The 18748-nt window shown below is 42.2% G+C and overlaps 1 protein-coding gene across 1 annotated transcript in view; it reads right to left on the minus strand.

Moving 5' to 3' along the window:
- The window catches only part of FAM91A1 (family with sequence similarity 91 member A1), a 61090-nt gene extending 43421 nt beyond the window's left edge, over positions 1-17669 (minus strand). The window contains exons 1-7 of the mRNA XM_075920161.2: positions 17463-17669; positions 14338-14422; positions 10502-10653; positions 8593-8650; positions 4115-4182; positions 1781-1894; positions 854-944 (exon numbers count right to left, since the gene is read on the minus strand). Of these exons, the coding sequence (XP_075776276.1) occupies positions 854-944; positions 1781-1894; positions 4115-4182; positions 8593-8650; positions 10502-10653; positions 14338-14422; positions 17463-17534 (640 nt within the window). The 5' untranslated portion in view covers positions 17535-17669. The remainder of the gene's footprint in view (positions 1-853; positions 945-1780; positions 1895-4114; positions 4183-8592; positions 8651-10501; positions 10654-14337; positions 14423-17462) is intronic.
- Between the last annotated feature and the right edge of the window lie 1079 nt (positions 17670-18748).

The following is an 18748-nucleotide window of genomic DNA, read 5'->3' on the forward strand; positions in this document are numbered from 1 at the left end:
GTATACTGTATACAGTATGTACAATAAAAAGAACACTTTATATACAGTACATAATGTATACAGTATAAATAAAAAACCTCCTTATAGTATCTCCTGATAGTCCGGCATATCTGATAATCCAGCACCACCTAAATCCCATAGGTTCCGGATTATCGGAAGTCTACTGTATGAGGTTTCGTCTAATGTGTCATTGTGGGGAAGCCATTGTGTCATTTCAAATAGAAATAATGACATCTGTCAAAATATATACTGCTAGGAATCAATGTTATGCTATTTATGAAACATTGCTTCTAGGTGATTTGGGGTTTAACTGTTTGGGTATGTCTACACTTGCACCCTAGTTCGAACTAGGGATGCAAATCCAGGCATTCGAAATAGTAAATGAAGACAGGATTTAAATATCCCGCGCTTCATTAGCATAATCTCAGCCGCAGAACCCAGCTGATTTGAAAGTGAAAGTGTGCTCCGGGCCGCGTTAGTTCGAATCAACCAAGGAGCTTGATTCTAACTAACGCGGCCCGGAGCACACTTTCACTTTCAAATCAGCTGGGTTCCGAAACAGCGCGCGGCCAAGATTATGCTAATGAAGTGCGGGATATTTAAAACCCGGCTTCATTTACTATTTCGAATGCCTGGATTTGCATCCCTAGTTTGAATTTGGGTGCAAGTGTAGACATACCCTTTCTCTTTTCCTCCACTCTTGTTTTATTCCATAATATTTTCTTTCCATCTCATATCTTACTAAATGCTAAAAGCTTCTATGTTCCTTTTACTCCTACTTTGAACTGGTCTTCAAATTCTTCCTCAATAAATTCTACAGTATATAGAAATGCCACATTTGTTAAACACTTACTGTGAACTACATTGTAGTCTAGTGATCCAGCAAGCTGAGGACCTGAATCAATTATTTTATCAATAACAGATTTCTCCGATGCAGTACAAATCTATGTAAAAGAAAACATGTTAATTTCTAGTAAGATCTGTCTATACATTTTCATACACAGTCATTCAAAATTAAAAGTTGTCAATTTTAAATCAGTGAAAACTAATAAAGGCATCTTTTCACAAGGAAGTTAGTATATGATCAATAGGTTTAAGCTTGCCATAGTAGTTTAGTTTGTTACTCTTGTCTCTGCAGAAGTAACCTCATTTCAAGGTTACACATGCCTCTTGAAGGTTTATTTAGTTTACAGCTTGCTGAAGATTTAATAAGTGAAGTTCAGATTAAAATAGAGGTTTTCAAATTCACTGATGATAGTTTATTTCTATTCTATTCTAGTTTATTTTTATTTTAGGATTCCATAACTGCAAAATGATTTAAATAGAGGTGTTGTATTTTGATCCTAAACTTATCCTATTTTAGAACTGTTATAGTTCAATAAGCTGTATTGAAAATATACAGCTAAAAAGATGAGCATTGTATCTGAAATGTACTAAATTCCATCCAAACTTCTCAATCCCTGCTTTGAACAATTTACAATTTAAATGAGAAAAGCAACATAACACAATTGTTTCTTTTTGTTTCTTAAATCATGTTCATCTTACAGTTCATGGACATTCGTTTAAAGAAAAATGTCTTTCATGGTGATACTGAAATAAGTTTGATACCACATAACCCAGGAATCAGAATTTACAGGAAAAGAGAAAGTATACCCATCTAAAAATCCCTTACCACTATTTCCGTAAGAAATTCTACTACATTAAGAGATAAACAGTACAGATTTGTAATTTTCCCCCATTCTCTCAGTAATTAGTGTCTTAATTTGGTTGAACACAATACCTTGATGTCATCCTCTGTGATGTAGCCAGCCTGCACCACCCACCAGGCCTCTATAGCAATCTCCACAGGCTTTACCGGTAGCAGATCACGAGCAGTTTTCCTTCTGAAAAATTTCTGTAGTGGTACAATCCATATGAGATTGTACAAATTAAATGTTATTGATTATATATAGAGATGTCAGCAATGTCCTTTACACCATAAAACAACTATTTCTAAATGCTCATTCTCAGAGTACTTAATATTCAAGCATTAAACAAACATTTCAGGATACCTTAGTAGGTGGGAAGACTGCAGTCTTTATTCTTAAACCCCAAAGGAATGCACATGTATATAGCATACAGGGATACAGATCAATGTTCCCTGTAAACTGTGCACTTGTGCGGCCAATCAGGAGAGAATCAACTGGGCAGCATTTGAATAACAGAGGGCCACAAGTAGGCTTTTTGTTTCTACTGGTGGGGTATATTTGCACATGCTTCGGTACACAAAAAGAAAAAATGTTTCTGCACACGAAAAGAAAAAATACACACGTGGATGGAAAAGATTGGTGTGAGCAGTGATAAAGATGTGTTAAAAAAATCCTCTCCTCCAAATCAAATAAAAGTGGGAAAATGAAGATTTACCCGCAGTTTTTAAGCTTTCACATAAGTCAATTTGCATGTGAGTGTACATATTTAATTAAAAAATGAAAACTGTACTGAAATTGCTAGTATGAAGTCCAGGCACACAAACATTTTAAGAGCAAAAAAGCAGAGACTGAAAATACAGGATAGCATACAACATATCAAATGTGGAGTGTTGTTGTAGGCAGAATACTTTATAAAACTAATAAAGCATCATAAAATCACATATTGTTTATTTCTAATGACAATTATACTATTCTAGAGTAGCTTGATGCTGTGAGCTACTATAAACTTCAGTTCATGAAAGAACTGCTAGAGGGTGCTGTTGTATTGATGCAGATAAGATTACTCTTCTCACATTAAATATAGCCCTAATCTGTTTGTTTCACTCAGCCAATACTACATTCTTTAAAAAGAAAATACTGTTGCAAACTGAGCTCATAAAAAGGGCTAGATCATGCAGATATCAATCAGGAGATAATCTGATGTAATTAGCGGAACTGCTTACAAAAAAAAAAAAAAAGGACTGCATGATCAGATCCAACACTGCATCCTCTAACACAGTATGTGAGCAGTATGCAAACTAAACAGAATTTACACTAGCTACTTTTGATTATAAACTTGAGGCATATAGGGAAAACTATGCTCTCAATTATACCAGCATAAATATGGAATAACTCCACCAATGCCATAGATATTACTTCAGATTTGCACTTGTCAAAAGAAGAATTCAGTCCCAGTCTTTGTCTAAGGCTATGTCTAGACTGCAAGCCTCTTTCGAAAGAGGCTCTTTCGAAAGATACTTTCGAAAGAGCCTCTTTCGAAAGAGAGCGTCTAGACTGCACGCGGAACTTTCGAAAAAGCAAGCCGCTTTTTCGAAAGAAAGCACCCAGTGAGTCTGGATGCTCTCTTTCGAAGAAGCCCTATTTACATTCAAGAACGCCTTCTTTCGAAAGAGCACTTTCGAAAGAAGGCGTTCTTCCTCGTGAAATGAGGTTTACCGCCGTCGAAAGAAAAGCCGCGTTCTTTCGATTTAATTTCGAAAGAACGCAGCTGCAGTCTAGACGCAGGTTAAGTTTTTTCGGAAAAAGGCTACTTTTTCCGAAAAAACCCCTGAGTCTGGACACAGCCTAAGAGAGCACCTTGGACATAATATAGTACTGAAGTAGTAGTAACAGCAAACAAAGCTGGCGATTTTTTTTTTTTTTGCTTTTTATCACAATTACAAATATTGTAATGGCTTTGAAGAAACATACATATATTACTGTATTAGCACATGAAATATTATGTATCCTATCCCTACCTACAACAGTTTTGTCAAGATGCTGCCAGGAACAGAGAGGCAGGATCCACATTTAGGGTGTGTCTAGACTACAGGGTTTTTTCGAAAAAAGTAGCCTTTAGACTGCAGCCACATTCTTTCAAAAGTAAATCGAAAGAACGCGGCAGTTTTTTCAATCACAATAAACCTCATTCTACGAGGAATAACACCTTTTTTCGAAAGTACTCTTTCGAAAAAAGGCACTATTGAATGCAAACTGTCCTTTTTCGAAAGAGCATCTAGACTCTCAAAAAAGCGGCTCGCTTTTTCAAAAAATCTGCTTGTAGTCTAGATGGTCTCTTTCGAAAAAGCCTCTTTTGAAAGAGGCCTGTAGACTAGATGTAGCCTTAGAATAGATGGAAAGAAAGTTAAAAGCAAAAAAAAACTTACTTTTGATGACCTACACTGGTTCATTAGATCAATGTACTGGTTTCTTCCTATACCAAGAAGCCGTAGACCTGTGAAGTAAATGTTCGATTTTCTTTATGAAAAAAATATTTTTTAATTGAAGATGTGAGAATTTGTTATTCCCATTTTTAAAGCAGTTCTGAATCTCATGAATGTTTTCAATACTTCCTTTTTTTACAGAAAGATCAACTAGTCTCACATGCGACATAACACAGTCCATAGAATTTCCCAAAGGTAATTCCTAGAGTAGATTATTTTGAAAAAAATTGGCTACAATATCATCTGGAGAGCGCATGTTCATGATTATTCACCATGACCCCCAAATCTACAAAGTCACTGCTTCCGAGGATCGAGACCCCCATCCTGCAAGTACAGCCTACATTCTTTGTTCTTATGGTACATATTTATATTTAGTCTTATTAAAACACATGGGCTGTGTCTACACTGCACCCCTTTTCCGGAAAAGGGATGCAGATTAGACACTTTGGAATAGGCAAATCTGCGGGGGATTTAAATATCCCCCTCAGCATTTGCATTAACATGGCTGCCGCTTTTTTCTGGCTTGGGGATAAGCCAGAGAAAAGCGCCAGTCTAGATGTTATTCTCCGGAAAATAAAGCATATTCCGGAGGATCTTTTATTCCTACTTTCAAGAAAAGAATAACGTCTAGACTGGCGCTTTTCTCCGGCTTATCTCCAAGCCGGAAAAAAGCGGCAGCCATGTAAATGCAAATCCCGTGGGGGATATTTAAATCCTCCGCGGAATTTGCAATTGCGATGTGCTACATTAGCTTCCCTTTTCCGGAAGGGATGCCAGTGTAGACACAGCCATATTGTTTGCTTGCACCCAGTAGATCTATCCAGAGCACTCTGAACCAGTTGACCTGTCTTCTTTATGATTTACTACTCTCCTAGCTTGTGCATCATCTGCAAACTTTAACAGCATTTTTTACTCACAAAAGCTTATGCCCAAATACATTTGTTAGTCATTAAGGGTCCAAAGGACTCCTCGTTGTTTTTAGTGATGATTTTGTTTTCTTCCAGGTCATATGTTAAATAGTATAGGACCAAAAACCGATCCTTTCAGGACCCCTCTGGTAACACACCCACTTAATGACAACTCCTCGTCATCTTACTATAATGTATTCAGAAGAAAAAACACATAACTAATTTTTCTTTATGACACAAGTCACAGCACAGAGGAAAAAGAATCACAATGATGTGTCCAACATCATCATCACCACTTTAGCCTTACCTTACCTTCATTCAGCTGGTAGTAATAACTATGCTAATATCAGATACTACTGAGTTACCTGGATTTTTAATAAGGCTAGACATTTAATAAGTCTGGACACTAAGGGTGTGTCTACGCAGCAGGGCTTAACTCAAGATAAGCTATGCAAATTGAGCTACATCAATTACGTAGCTTAGTCAAAATTGGGAACATCTACACAGCACTTATTTCGAAATAGAGCATTCTTCCTTCAACTTCCTTTACTCCTCGTGCAATGAGGGTTACAGGAGTCGGAGTAAGAAGATCTCCAGCTTGACAGTATTTCGACATTTCAGAATAACTGCCTGATGTGTAGACGTGGATTAAGTTATTTTGAAATAATGTTACAGTGTAGACGTACCCTAAGAAACACAGCCAAAGGTCACAGTGGCCTCTAAGAAAAGCTGTTCATTTCAAGTGAACAAAATATTGATCCAGTAATCTTTACACATATAAAAAACATCAGTGAATTCAGTGTGATCACTTCCATGAGTAAGGGTTGCAGTACTGAATCTCTTCAGAATTCTTACTTACAAAAAATTTTGGTGTCTCTTGCTCTCCCTGAAAACTGTTGTAGCTGTCACCTCCTGCAGATCCTCACCTTTATAAAAATAAACTTAAGGACTATAGCAATAGCCAAATGTCCACTACATATTTAGCTCTTCAAGTAAGAATAACTTCCAGTCATCTGTTGCTCAGAAATCAAGAGAACTTCATCTGTTCTCCCCCACCCACATTTTCCTGGAAGTCTAATAAAACCATAAAAAGTGCCCTAATCCAAGTGCTGGATTCCCTGTCCCAGTTACATTTTTGTCCTCCTCTGACTAGATTTGTTCATAACATACAAAAATTAAAAATAATTCCAAGACGGTAATTAGTAACTTAGAATTTACTTCTTGAAAAATCTTGTTTTTTCAAATATGTTATGTCTTGTAAATGCTTCTTCTTAAAATATATTAAATGTTGATGTTGATAAATGGAAAGCAACGCACATTTGAAAAAAAATAATCCCAACTATATATACACAATATGATGTGGACTAATTTGGCTACAACTACTCAAGAGAAAGATGTTGGAGTCATTGTAGATAGTTCTCTGAAAACTCGGTGTGCAGCGGCAGTCAAAAAAGCAAGTAAAATGTTAGGAGTCATTAAAAAAGGGACACAGAATAAGACAGAAAATATCTTATTGCCTCTATATAAAACCATGATACATCCACATCTTGAATACTGAGTACAGATGTGGTCGCCTCATCTTAAAAAAGATATATTGGCATTGGAAAAGGTTCAGAGAAGGGCAACAAAAATGATTAGGGGTTTGGAACTGGTCCCATATGAAGAAAGATTAAAAAGACTTGGACTTTTCAGTTTAGAAAAGAAGAGACTAAAGGGGGATATGATAAAGGTCTATAAAATCATGACTAGTATGAAAAAAGTGAATAAGGAAAACTTATTTATTTATTCCCACAAAAAAAGAACTAGGGGTCCCCAAATGAAATTAATAGCAGCAGGTTTAAAACAAACAAAAGGAAGTTGTTCTTCACTCAGAGCATAGTTAACCTGTGGAACTCCTTGCCACAGGATATGGTGAAGGCTCGAACTTTAACAGGCTTCAAAAAAGAGCTAGATATATTCATGGAGGTTAGATCCATCAATGGCATCCCTAGCCTCTGTATCTCTGGAGGTGGGTGACAGGAGAGGGATCACATGAGGATTACCTGTTGTGATCCCTTCCTCTGGGACATCTGGTATTGGCCACTGTCAGCAGACAGGATACTGGGCTAGATGGACCTTTGGTCTGACCCAGTATGGCCATTTTTATATTTTAAGTTCGGATGCAAAAAGGTGTTACCCAGTCAATATTCTGCTCTTATTTCATAGTATCTATAGTAAACGTATAGGCTGAGCTTTTGAAATTCCCTCTGGCCACAAAATTGCCATCTTATCTTTTACTTGACATAGCTGTGTTCTAATTTACTGGCTTTACTACGTCTGTTTGTCTGTGTCTGTCTTTCTTTCTAATTGATGCCTGATGAACCCAAACATTTGCTTGTACCTTTCAATTTATTTTGTATTTTCTTGCCTTCTTGTTTCCTTTTTATTTAGGTATATACATGCCATACCTTTTGCCCCTCAAACATAGAATGTTTAAGTAACCTCTATGCTCTCTCACTTTTGTTAAATCCTTCTGCCTAAAGTTTAGTGTCCCAGTGCTAGCTTTTGTTCCAAAACTCCAACAAAGAAGTTCTAAAAGTCCATTTACTAGCTAAACTACAATTGTTTCTCAAGTAACACACAGTTGCTGGGATGAGACCAAATCATGAATGGCTTGTCTTTTGGACTCCAATAAACAATTTTATGGTGTTGAGCAACTGCTTCTCTCAACTATCCTCCTGTGTGACATATGTGCAGTTAATGAGATAGTAATAATGGCTGGCTTCAACTGTTTTATCGGACTATGAACACCCACCCACAGAGGAAACCAACAGACACACAGTAGGGAAAAAGGCAATGAAACTAATACAGAAATTTCTCAAGTTAGTTTTCAGCACCCAAAACACATCACTTGTCTTGTTCACCAGGTTTTCCTTCCCTGTCAGTCCCTCTGGCAGACTATCATCTTTCTATCCACTCCTCTTCTTTAGGGTATGTGTTTACTGCCGAGTTAAGTCTGACACTTACTGAGCCACTCTCCTGTCCACACACAAAACCTCTCAACTGTGTTTAGTACTTTCAACCTGGGCTAACAGGCAAGACTAGGGACATGGATTAGAACCTGGGCTCTGGTTTCACTTGGGCCAACTGCAGTGAGAATACAAGCTAACTTGAGTGCTAACAGTCTTCCAATACCTCCCTACAATCCTACACCCCCAACCACACACCATGTGCCCAGGACAGACACATTGTCATATAATTCACTGGAAAAAAAATCACAGTCCAGCTCAGATTACTACAGCACAAAGAACAAAGATTACATATCACAAAGTCTTATTAACACAAGAGTGTAGTGCCAATAAAGATACAACGCCAGATAACTGCAATGAAGACATACCACTACTTCCAACTACTACTTACAGGTTCTACACTTTTAAAAAAGGAGCTGTGATGCAACTGAAAGCCTTCAAACTGTTTGAGAAGCTTCGTTTACCTACCTCACTAAACATAAGAATGCAAACAGATAATACTTACAGTCAGCAGCAGTAAAGTTAGGCAGTGAATCGTAGCTTTTTTCACTGTTCATTATATCCTTTAAAAAGCAACACACAGACAGAAAAAAGCTTAATATATAATGAGACATTTTAGTTCACTATTTGAATAAAAGGAGTTTCTTTGATATTAATGGGCATTTAAAACCAAAATGACATTTAAATTTAAATGTAAAAAACTATTTCTCAAACAGAAAATAAGAAATTGACAAAGAAAATATAGCCTGCTAAAATAATTAAGCACTTTGAGAGATCTGGTTTACTATGAACATAGTACAAGAACTCTATCAAAAATTATTTGCTTAATATTAATAATAATCAAATCTCTTGCAGTTATATTGTAAAAACCCCTGAAATCTTGACAAGCTGATTACTAAGGGTCTAAATCTATTTCCATTAAAAGTCTATGGTAAAACTTCCACTAGCATTGTTCATCTGAACAGAACAAACAGGCATTAAAGAAAGTAGCCAATAGTAATCACAGCAACAATTATCAATTTACTCAACATTAAACTAGGAATGTAAAGGACTAGTCGACTAGTCACCCGCCTTGCTGCCTCTATCAGAGAGAGGCAGTGGGGCTGGGGGTGGAGAAGAGAGGGGTACTTAAAAGCGGCAACGCTGCATGGAGCCTGGGGTCAGCTGCTCTGTGTGGAGCTGCCGCTTTGAATGCCACAGGGGAGGCTGGTGTCAGGCCCCTCACGGCATTTCCAAGTGGCAGTGCCACGTGGAGCCCATGATCAGCTGGGGACTCCCCAGCTGACCCCAGGCTCCATGCGACGCTGCTGCTTTAAAATGCCACAGAGCCCGGATCTGATCCCAGGCTCCCTGCAGCATTTCAGAGCAACAGCACTGCATGGAGTCCAGAATCAGCTGGGGAATCCCCAGTTGACCCTGGGCTCTGTTCAGCGCTGCCACTTTGAAATGCCGGGTGGAGCCCAGGGTAAGCTGGAGACTCCACAGCTGACCCCAGGTTCCAAGCAGCGTGCCAGCTTTGAAATGTACAAGAGACCCCAGTGGGGGTTCTTGTGCATTTCAAAGAGGAAGCACAGCATGGAGCCTGGGGTCAGCTGGGGAGTCCACCCAGCATTTCAAAGCGGCAGCGCTGCTCGGAGTGTGCCAGCTTTGAAATGTACAAGAGTCTCCAGCAGGTACTCTTTTGCATTTCAAAACAGAGGCGCCTGCATGGAGCCCAGAGTCAGCGGGGACTTCCCACTGGTCCTGGGCTCCCCAAGGCGTTCCAACTTTGAAATGCATAAGAGCCCTCGCTGGGGCTTTTGTACATTTCAAAAGTGGAACATGGAAGTGCTTATTGACTAGTTGAGTAGTCAATGGAAATTCCATCAACTACTCAACTAGGAAATTAATCGCTACTTAGCATCACTATATTAAACTGCATGCATCTTTTACACCAATGACAAAATATAATGTATGCTGCATCCAAAAAAAAGGACAGAAGGCTCCCACAAGTCATTTTTGACATTTTCATAATGAAAAAGTTCCATTTTTTTCATATCCACGTGATTTTTTATTTTGAAAATTAAGTTAATAGTAGGAAAAAAATTGTTTAAAAGGTCATAATTGAAATAAAACATTGAGTGATCCAATCTGAATTTTTTGGATTTTCAGTTTTCAAAATTTCAGAGTTATCAATCGATTCAGGACTAGTAAACCCATCCAGCTGCAGCTACCAAACCCTAACTCTTCAGACAGGCATTTGGGAGGGTTGGCTCAGTTGTGATTATCATTGTAATTCTGAAGAAGCTTTCCTTAATGCTGCTAATTAGCAGCAGCAGCCTATCCAAGAGCAAACAATAAGAGTCATATAAATAGCTGGCAGACATACTTATGGAGCATGACATGTTTTGTTTTAATTCAATTCCTAAACTCACCTCCATTATTCCTGTGTAATATGAAAATGGTGTTATCCTCAGACCTTTTACCATGATGTCAGACAAATGGTAAGGGTAGAGCATGAGATGATCTCTACTGTATTTTAACAGCTCCTCGTAGTATTTTCGTTCTTCTTTCTTGACATGCTTAACTGGGGGGAAAGAGGTCAGGCTAATATTCTATTACATTGTTATCTCAAAATGGTGCAGTGATTATACTTTTACTTGTAAACAACAAGACCACACACAAAAAGAAAAATGGTATGAAACTCACTTAAAAATAAAGGAGGAAGGGAAGAAGAAAGCTGATGCAAAGATGTTCAGCACCAATAGCTCCTATTACCTTCTACTGGGCATGCAAGGTACTCAGAGCCTCTCAAGATCAGGTTAGAAATCAGGGAGATTAGATGATAAGATTAAGCTACTGAATAATAACTAATCTTCCAAAGTAGAGAAAAATCCAATGAAAGTAATTTAATGCTAACTAGAATACTGAACTGAAGAATACATTGTACAGAACAATCCTGCATTTTCAGCACTAACAGAATACACATCTCATTTCTAAATGACACATACGACACTGGCACAAACAGACCCAAAAGGAGGATGAAATATAAAATAAATTCACGTTTATGGTTAGAACTCACAAAGTTACCAACAAACCACCTTTTTATGCAGGGCTCCTTCTAAAAGGACACTTCCTTTGACAACATGGCTGTAATTTAATTAAGTCCTCCATTAACAAGCCCTAACTTTGTTTGAAGGTTTCAGATGGTCAAAAATGTTGTGGAAAGCCTCCACTCAATGCAGTATAATGTAAAATGTAAGTTTCATATAATGTGAATGTAGATATTGTAATCTTTTGAGCTCTGTAATATTCCATTGATAGAAATGTAACCGTGTTAGTCTGGTGTAGCTGAAACAAAATACAGGACTATGTAGCACTTTAAAGACTAACAAGATGGTTTATTAGATGATGAGCTTTCGTGGGCCAGACCCACTTCCTCATATCAAATAGTGGAAGAAAATAGTCACAACCATATACACCAAAGGATACAATTAAAAAAAAGTGAACACATATAAAAAGGACAAAGTGTTCCCTTTTTTTATTAATTGTATCCTTTGGTATATATGGTTGTGACTATTTTCTTCCATTATTTGATCTGAGGAAGTGGGTCTGGCCCACGAAAGCTCATCATCTAATAAACCATCTTGTTAGTCTTTAAAGTGCTACATAGTCCTGTATTTTATTAATATTCCATTATGCGAGAAAGAGATCAGAAGGATTCTTGTGATTCATCATGATCACACTGTTGCTCTTAGAAGTACAGGCAGTCCCCGGGTTACGTACAAGATAGGGGCTGTAGGTTTGATCTTAAGTTGAATCTGTATGTAAAAGTCGGAACTGGCGTCCAGATTCAGCCGCTGCTGAAACTGACCGCCAGTTCCGACTTACATACAGAATCAGCTTAAGAACCCCAAGCGTCCCCAAGTCAGCTGCTGCTGAAACTAATCAGCAGCTGATTCCAGGAAGCCCAGGGCAGAGCAACTCTGCCTCGGGCTTCCTGTAGTCAGCGCTGGTCAGTTTCAGCAGCAGCTGACTTGGGAACGCCTGGGGCAGAGCAGCTGGGGTGCTGCTGGGTTGCTCCAGTAGCACCGAGGAGCGGCGCTACTGGAGCAACCCAGCAGCACCCCAGCTGCTCTGCCCCAGGTGTCCTGATTCAGCCGCTGCTGAAACTGACCAGCAGCGACTGAATCAGGACGCCTGGGGCAGAGCAGCTGGGGTGCTGCCGGGTTGGTCCAGTAGCGCCCAGAGCGGCGCTGCGGGACCAACCGGCAGCGCCCCAGCTGCTCTGCCACAGGCGTCTGGAGAAAAGCCTAGTCTGCTGGGGGGGGGGGGATACTAGCTGCGCCCCCCACTCCCACCCCAGCAGACCAGGGAGACAGGGAGCAAAGCCTCTGAGGACGCCAGCAGCGGGACAGCTGCGGGGCGTCTGGGCTGTCCCGCTGCCAGCTTCCCCAAGGCTTTGCAAAGCCGCGGGGGGACTCGGGCAGTGAGGCAGCCCAGGCGTGCCTGGGCTGCTCCGCTGCCTGCTTCCCCAGGCTTTGCAAAGCCGCGGGGGGGGGGGCTCAGGCAGCGGGGCAGACCAGGCACGCCTGGGCTGCCCCGCTGCCCGAGCCCCTCCGCGGCTTTGCTCCACGTCTTCCTGGTCTGCAGACCAGGGAGACGCGGAGAAAGCCCCAGAGTACACGGGCGGCAGGACCACGAGGTCCCGCAGTCCGTGTTCTCCGGGGCGAGCCCCGTTCGTAACTGCAGATCCGACGTAAGTCGGAGCCGCATAAGTCGGGGACTGCTTGTAATTAGAAAATATATTATGTTAGAAAGAAAATATGATGAATGATTCTTTATATTGAAAGAGATTGATACCTTTTGTATGGACATTTGTATCCCTTTTCCCATATGTGAAATGGTTGTGTAGTTCCTGGGGTGAGGGAGTGAATGAGTTTGGAATGTGCTTGGAGAAGGGGCATCAAGGTACCATGAATAGAGGCCCAAAACAAAGCAGGACATTATGGATAGCCGTGAAGTGTTAAAAGCAAGCACTCTTACAAACAGGACAGCCTTGAAATAATAGTGGGAAGGAACCACCAACATACTGATATCAGAGTAAAGAATAACTCCCAGATAAACAGCATGGATGGTGATTGATTAAAAACTGATGCAGCAAAATGTAATGACCTGAATGGGAAAAAAATTCTATAAGATGAGATACCTTGCATGAATTTCTGTGTCCTGTCTTGTCAGGACTGGAGGGTTGGTCCAGACTGAGGGTATGTCTACACTTCCAGCCTATTTCGAACTAGGGTTGCAAATGTGGGCATTCGGAATTGCAAATCAAGCCCAGGATTTAAATATCCCATGCTTGATTTGCATCTTCGCGGCCAGGAGCCATTTTGAAATTTACAAGCCCGGAGTAACTGCCCGCGTCTACATGCGGCAGTGAAACGGGCGTTTGAAATAAAGCCCTAATTCGAACTACCTGTTAAACCTCATTGCAGGAGGAATAACAGGTAGTTCGAACTAGGGCTTTATTTCAAACGCCCGTTTCACTGCCGTGTGTAGACGTGGGCAATTACTTCGGGCTTGTAAATGTCAAAAATGGCCCCCAGCCGGGAAGATGCAAATCAAGCATGGGATATTTAAATCCTGGGCTTGATTTGCAATTCCGAATGCCTATATTTGCAGCCCTAGTTCGAATTAGGCTGCAAGTGTAGACATACCCTGAGAGACGCCCCCGCTCTTTCCCTTCGCATTTAAGTCACCTGGCCAGTGAGATAATGTGAGCAACAGACTGGTATCTTTAAGCAAAAGCAAGACAGGGTTTGTTTGTTCGTATATGAGCATATGGATGTATGTGTGTGATCAGGCTCAATCCTTTTTCCATTAATTCAACAATGGCATTTAATAAAAGCAATAGCTGTGTAACCTTGGGTTGATCTTTAGTGGAAAAATAACATAAAAAGACAATGCACAGGAGATTTACTAAACTGGCCATTAATAAGCTTCACCTGGAAACATAGAGTCTGAAGTGTGCATTCCACAAAGAAGCCCCTGCACATAAATGGATTTCAAAGTTAATTTACTTCTGGGGTTCTATCATTAAAAGGTTGTTTTACTGGGGTCTCTTTTGGCGGAAACTGAGTTGGTTCTGACAGATCTTTAATAATTTCAGAGACAAACTTTTGAAAGCTATTAAAGATCACAGTACATTTAAATGAAGGCTTTAGAAGTAGAGTAAGTTATCAAATGGACCTTATCAATCTTTCATGCTCACCTAAGTTATTCCGGTATCGGAGCTGATTGCGGATACTATAGAGTACAACCTGCTTTTCATACTCCTTCTGAGAGTTCCCAAGACCCTATGAAACAAAATATAAATGTTATTTCACTTGTATTGTATATTCCTTTAGTAAAACCAGTGCAACCTGTACTACAGACAAGTATATTCAATTACATCTAGTGAATTCTCCTAATTGGTCATCGCAGCAATATCTTCAAATACATCTACCAGGTCAAAGTTATCCATCTAGCAGAATTCATACTGAGTACCTTTGAACCATACTTTTCTAAGGCAATGCCATCTGCAGCTGCTCTGACCATACACCACACTATGGGCTGCCCTGGCTAACCAGTTACTGGTAAGCATCGGTTGGAAAGGGGGATGCTTACCGGGTAACCACAACCTGTTACCCACTTAAATCCCTACTATATAGTAGGGATGTTAAAATGCGTTTATTTTGGTAAACATGTAACTGCTGACATTTTCAGCAGTTACATGTTTAGATGCGCAGGGGGTGGCTCTGTGAGCACCAGTTCCTGTCTCCTCTCCCCTCCCCGCCCTCCAAGCACAGCTGCCTCCGATACAGAGGCAGCAGCATGATGGGGGCCCTGCATGTAACCATGAAGGTTAACCAGGGTACATCTACACTGCACCCATAGCTCGAAATAAGCTATGCAATTTGAGCTATGCAAATTGCATAGCTTATTTTGAGTGTATTTTGAAATAGAGCGCTATTCCGAAATGTCCATTAATCCTCATGCGCTGTAAAGATGCAGAAAATGCTATTTTGGGATACTGAAAGTATTCCAATATAGCGCTGCAGTGTAGACATACTCTCAATGAGCTCAGGTTAACCTTTTACATGTTTATGTTTTCACATCCCTATTACAGAGTATAGCTGGGTGTTTTGCTGGCATAAATAAACTGGTCAGGAGTCTGTTTTTTTTTTCACATCTCTGACTGAAACACAATTTGGACCTCCCACCTGACCTGTTCCAAATGAGGGAGTTTGCTGGACCAGGGGAGGTAAATTCCACCCTTCTACTGATGGATTCCAGGCTCTCCCAGAACCCATCAGCAGAGCTGGCAGGGATCCCCTCATAGCTACAGGTCCCTTCTGCTCCCCACCCCCACTGGGCACCCAGTTCTGTGGCCAACCAGGAACTGCTAGGGAAGCAGGGCTCCACTGCTCCAGGATTCTGATGCCCCAGAATCACCAGGGCTACTGGGGCTGCCTCCAATCCCTGACGCTCAGCTCTTAGGGCTCTCTGGTCCAGTAATATCAGTGGTCCTGCCAGACAATGGATGTTACCAGACCAGAGAGCGTGGACCAGATAGGTTCAACCTGTAGCAATATGTCAATATAAGTTTTAAGTGTAGACAATCTTAAGTGTTCTTGAACCACTATTCTGATCAAGAGAGATAATCAAACCCTGAAAACAAATCTGTATGTGCCAATATATATTTGTTAGAACCCAGTTGTTCCAAGTGTCAAACATCTGACAAAGCACTAAGCCGGGGTGGGCAAAAGGGCCGGATCCCACTTATAGATCACAGTTGTTTATTTTGGATTAACCCAAGTCTGCTATTAGAAACAGATGTACGTGAAACTGAAATGTCTTCAGAACTCCCTGAAAACTAGGATTTAAAGAAAGTTTTAAAAATTTAAAATCACATTTTAAGTTTAACCAATACTACTCTGAGCACGTAAGAACAGCAGCTACAAGATTCATTATAGAGCTCTTTGAGTGCCTGCTGATATCAGAAGGAAATCTCATATAGATTCCAATCTGGGCCTGAAAAAAAATAAAATCAATGTGCCAATAGCAAGCAAGAAGCTCAAACCTGGAGGCCAAAAGCAACAATTTCTAAAAAAAATTAAAGCCTCACTTGTTTGTTGAAATAGCTCAAATCTGAAGGCCTCAATCTTGCAATTCAATCTATATATTAGGAGTCCCCAATATTTTAATGGGACACTGCATGAGCAACAGGAGTACACACACAAGTACAAACACCTGATTGCAAAAAATCAGGAGTCACGTTTCTAGTCCTTTTGACTGAAGACAGCTTTCCAAAAGTGACCCAAATTTAAACTGATGCATTGTTGCCTTCCCAACATATCTCCATCCCCACTTACAATTTTGCCAATATGAGCATAAGAAGCAACCAAAGAATTGGTTCCACACCAACCAGCAGCCAAGTGAAATTAACTAAATTCAGGTCAGTATTACTGTCAAGAATTACTTTCACTTTGACAGAGGTGCAACAGCCCCCCATTTGGTAGAAAGAAGGCCTGACAATGTGAATGATGAAGCCAGGAGAAGGGGCAGCTGAGGCCAGAGAAAACTAAAGGAAATGATATTGCCCCCTTAAGCACCACCTCGCTCAGGAAAGTAGGGGGATACATGCCTCTCTCCCTCTCACTAGGCTCCTATACCTCTACCTAACACAGGATGCCCAGCGCAGCAAGTTGTTGACAGTTCCCTTCCATGCCAGTAGCTATGTAACACCAACTGAGGAGGGGCTGGCGCTGTCCTGGCACTTGTCCAACACTATGGGAACAGAGAGGCTGGTATCCAGTCCCTGGCTGTACGGTTACCCCACCCCCTAGCCCGCTATGAGTCAGACACTGGCCAAAGGAGAGCTGGTACCCATTCAGCCCAGTGCCAGGCCAGGGTCAGAGCTTGTCCATTCCCAGTGGGAGGGGAGTTGGTATCTGCCCAGCCGACACCAGTCCAGTACTAGGGATGTAAAGAGTTAACTCACACCCTTACTGGGTGATGCTCACCCGGGAAACAGGTAACTATCAGCCCAGCCAGCGGGAGCAGCCTGGCTGCCCTCAGCAGGAGGAGCCGCCCCCCACTATCCGGATCCCACTGAAGTGATTAACATGACACCGTTTCCCCAGTTCACACGTTATTTACATCCCTACCCAGGACCAGCGCTTGTCTGTCGCTGGCCGGAGGGGGCTGGTACCATTCCGGCTGCCCCCACCCCGCCCCGCTACCTGTCAGATGCTGGCGGGGGGGGGGGGGGATGTGACACCCACCCGCCCCTCCCCCGGCCCAGTGCCGGTGGACGCTGGCGGGAAGGGGCCCCTCCCCTCGCCACGCCGGTACCTGTCGGATGCTGGCAGGCAGGCGGGCCCAGGGGTAGTTGTGGCGGATGTGGAACTCCACGTCAATGTTCATGGCGAGGGGCCGGGGCAGGCTACGGCCGCCCCCTGCTCACAGCCCCAGCACGGGGTGGGGGGGAGGGGCTTCGCCCGCCTCGCAGCTCTACCGACACCTCGCTCCCCCCCCCAGGCAATCCACTTCCGCGTTACGCCCCGCCTCCCGGTTCGATGTTATTTCCGGGATCTGGGATTGACAGCTCCGGCAGTTCCGCTCGCGGACGCCAGGCGGGCCTACGAGGCTCGTGCACAGGGGCGGGGAAGAGGCGGCTCGGCTGCCCATGCGCAGTGTGCCCCTGTCAGCGGTCGCTGTCCTGTTGCCTTAGTTCTGTGCGCGCGGCCCCGCGCGCTGAGAAGCTGCCCGCGCCCCGCAGTGTCTGAGCCCGGCCTAGCTGTGCACAGCAGAGACACGCAGCGTTTAGGGCTGACTCCAGCGGTGATCTCCTACCACCCCCCCCCAGGGCCGGATTAAGACTTTTAGAGCACTGAAAAGATAATGGTGTCGTCCCCCCCGTCCCCATATGTAATTCAAAATAAAAACATTACTGTACCATAAAATCTCTCTCTTTTTTTTTCTTTTTTTTTTTTTTTTTGGTGCTCCCTGCTTTGCTGGTGCCCTAAGCATGTGCTTAGTCTGCTTATTGGGTAATCCAGTTTTGCCACCCCCCTCTCCCCCGCCCAGTGCATAGGGATTTCCTTGGACACCTTCCCCTTCCCCCCCCTCCTCCCCCCACACACATATACACCTGCAGCCATGCCAGTTAAGTCCTTGGCTGGACATCGGAATTGAAACTGACGCTCTTACACACTTTATAAGCAGGTGACCCTGTGTGAGCAAAGGGACCTGCGGCGGCATCTTGGGTTTGACAAGTCCAAGTGGACAAAGAACTGGCTGCCTCAGACAGCTGTTACTATTTATCACAATGTGGGCACCTTGGTTTCCACTACTTTGGCCTGCCTAGTTATTTCTGTGCTGTGTATTTGAGAGTGTCTGTGTGGTCATCTGCCCCTCTGGGAGCCCATTTGTTCAGAACCCTTAAGCAGTAAGAACTAGGACCACCACATTTGATGGTCAGCATCCTGTTCTCATAAGCTAAAGCAAGGTCAGGGTTTGGTGGTGCCAGGGCAATGGGATGTGTGTGGAATGCGATTGTTTCCCATCAAACGGAAAAGGAGAGGCGAGATAGCAAAGACAGTTATACTCATGAATGAGCACAGCGGAGCAGCAAGTGC

This window comes from Pelodiscus sinensis, chromosome 2 (genome assembly GCF_052426305.1).
Source record: "Pelodiscus sinensis isolate ZL-2025 chromosome 2, ASM5242630v1, whole genome shotgun sequence".
NCBI lineage: Eukaryota > Metazoa > Chordata > Testudines > Trionychidae > Pelodiscus > Pelodiscus sinensis.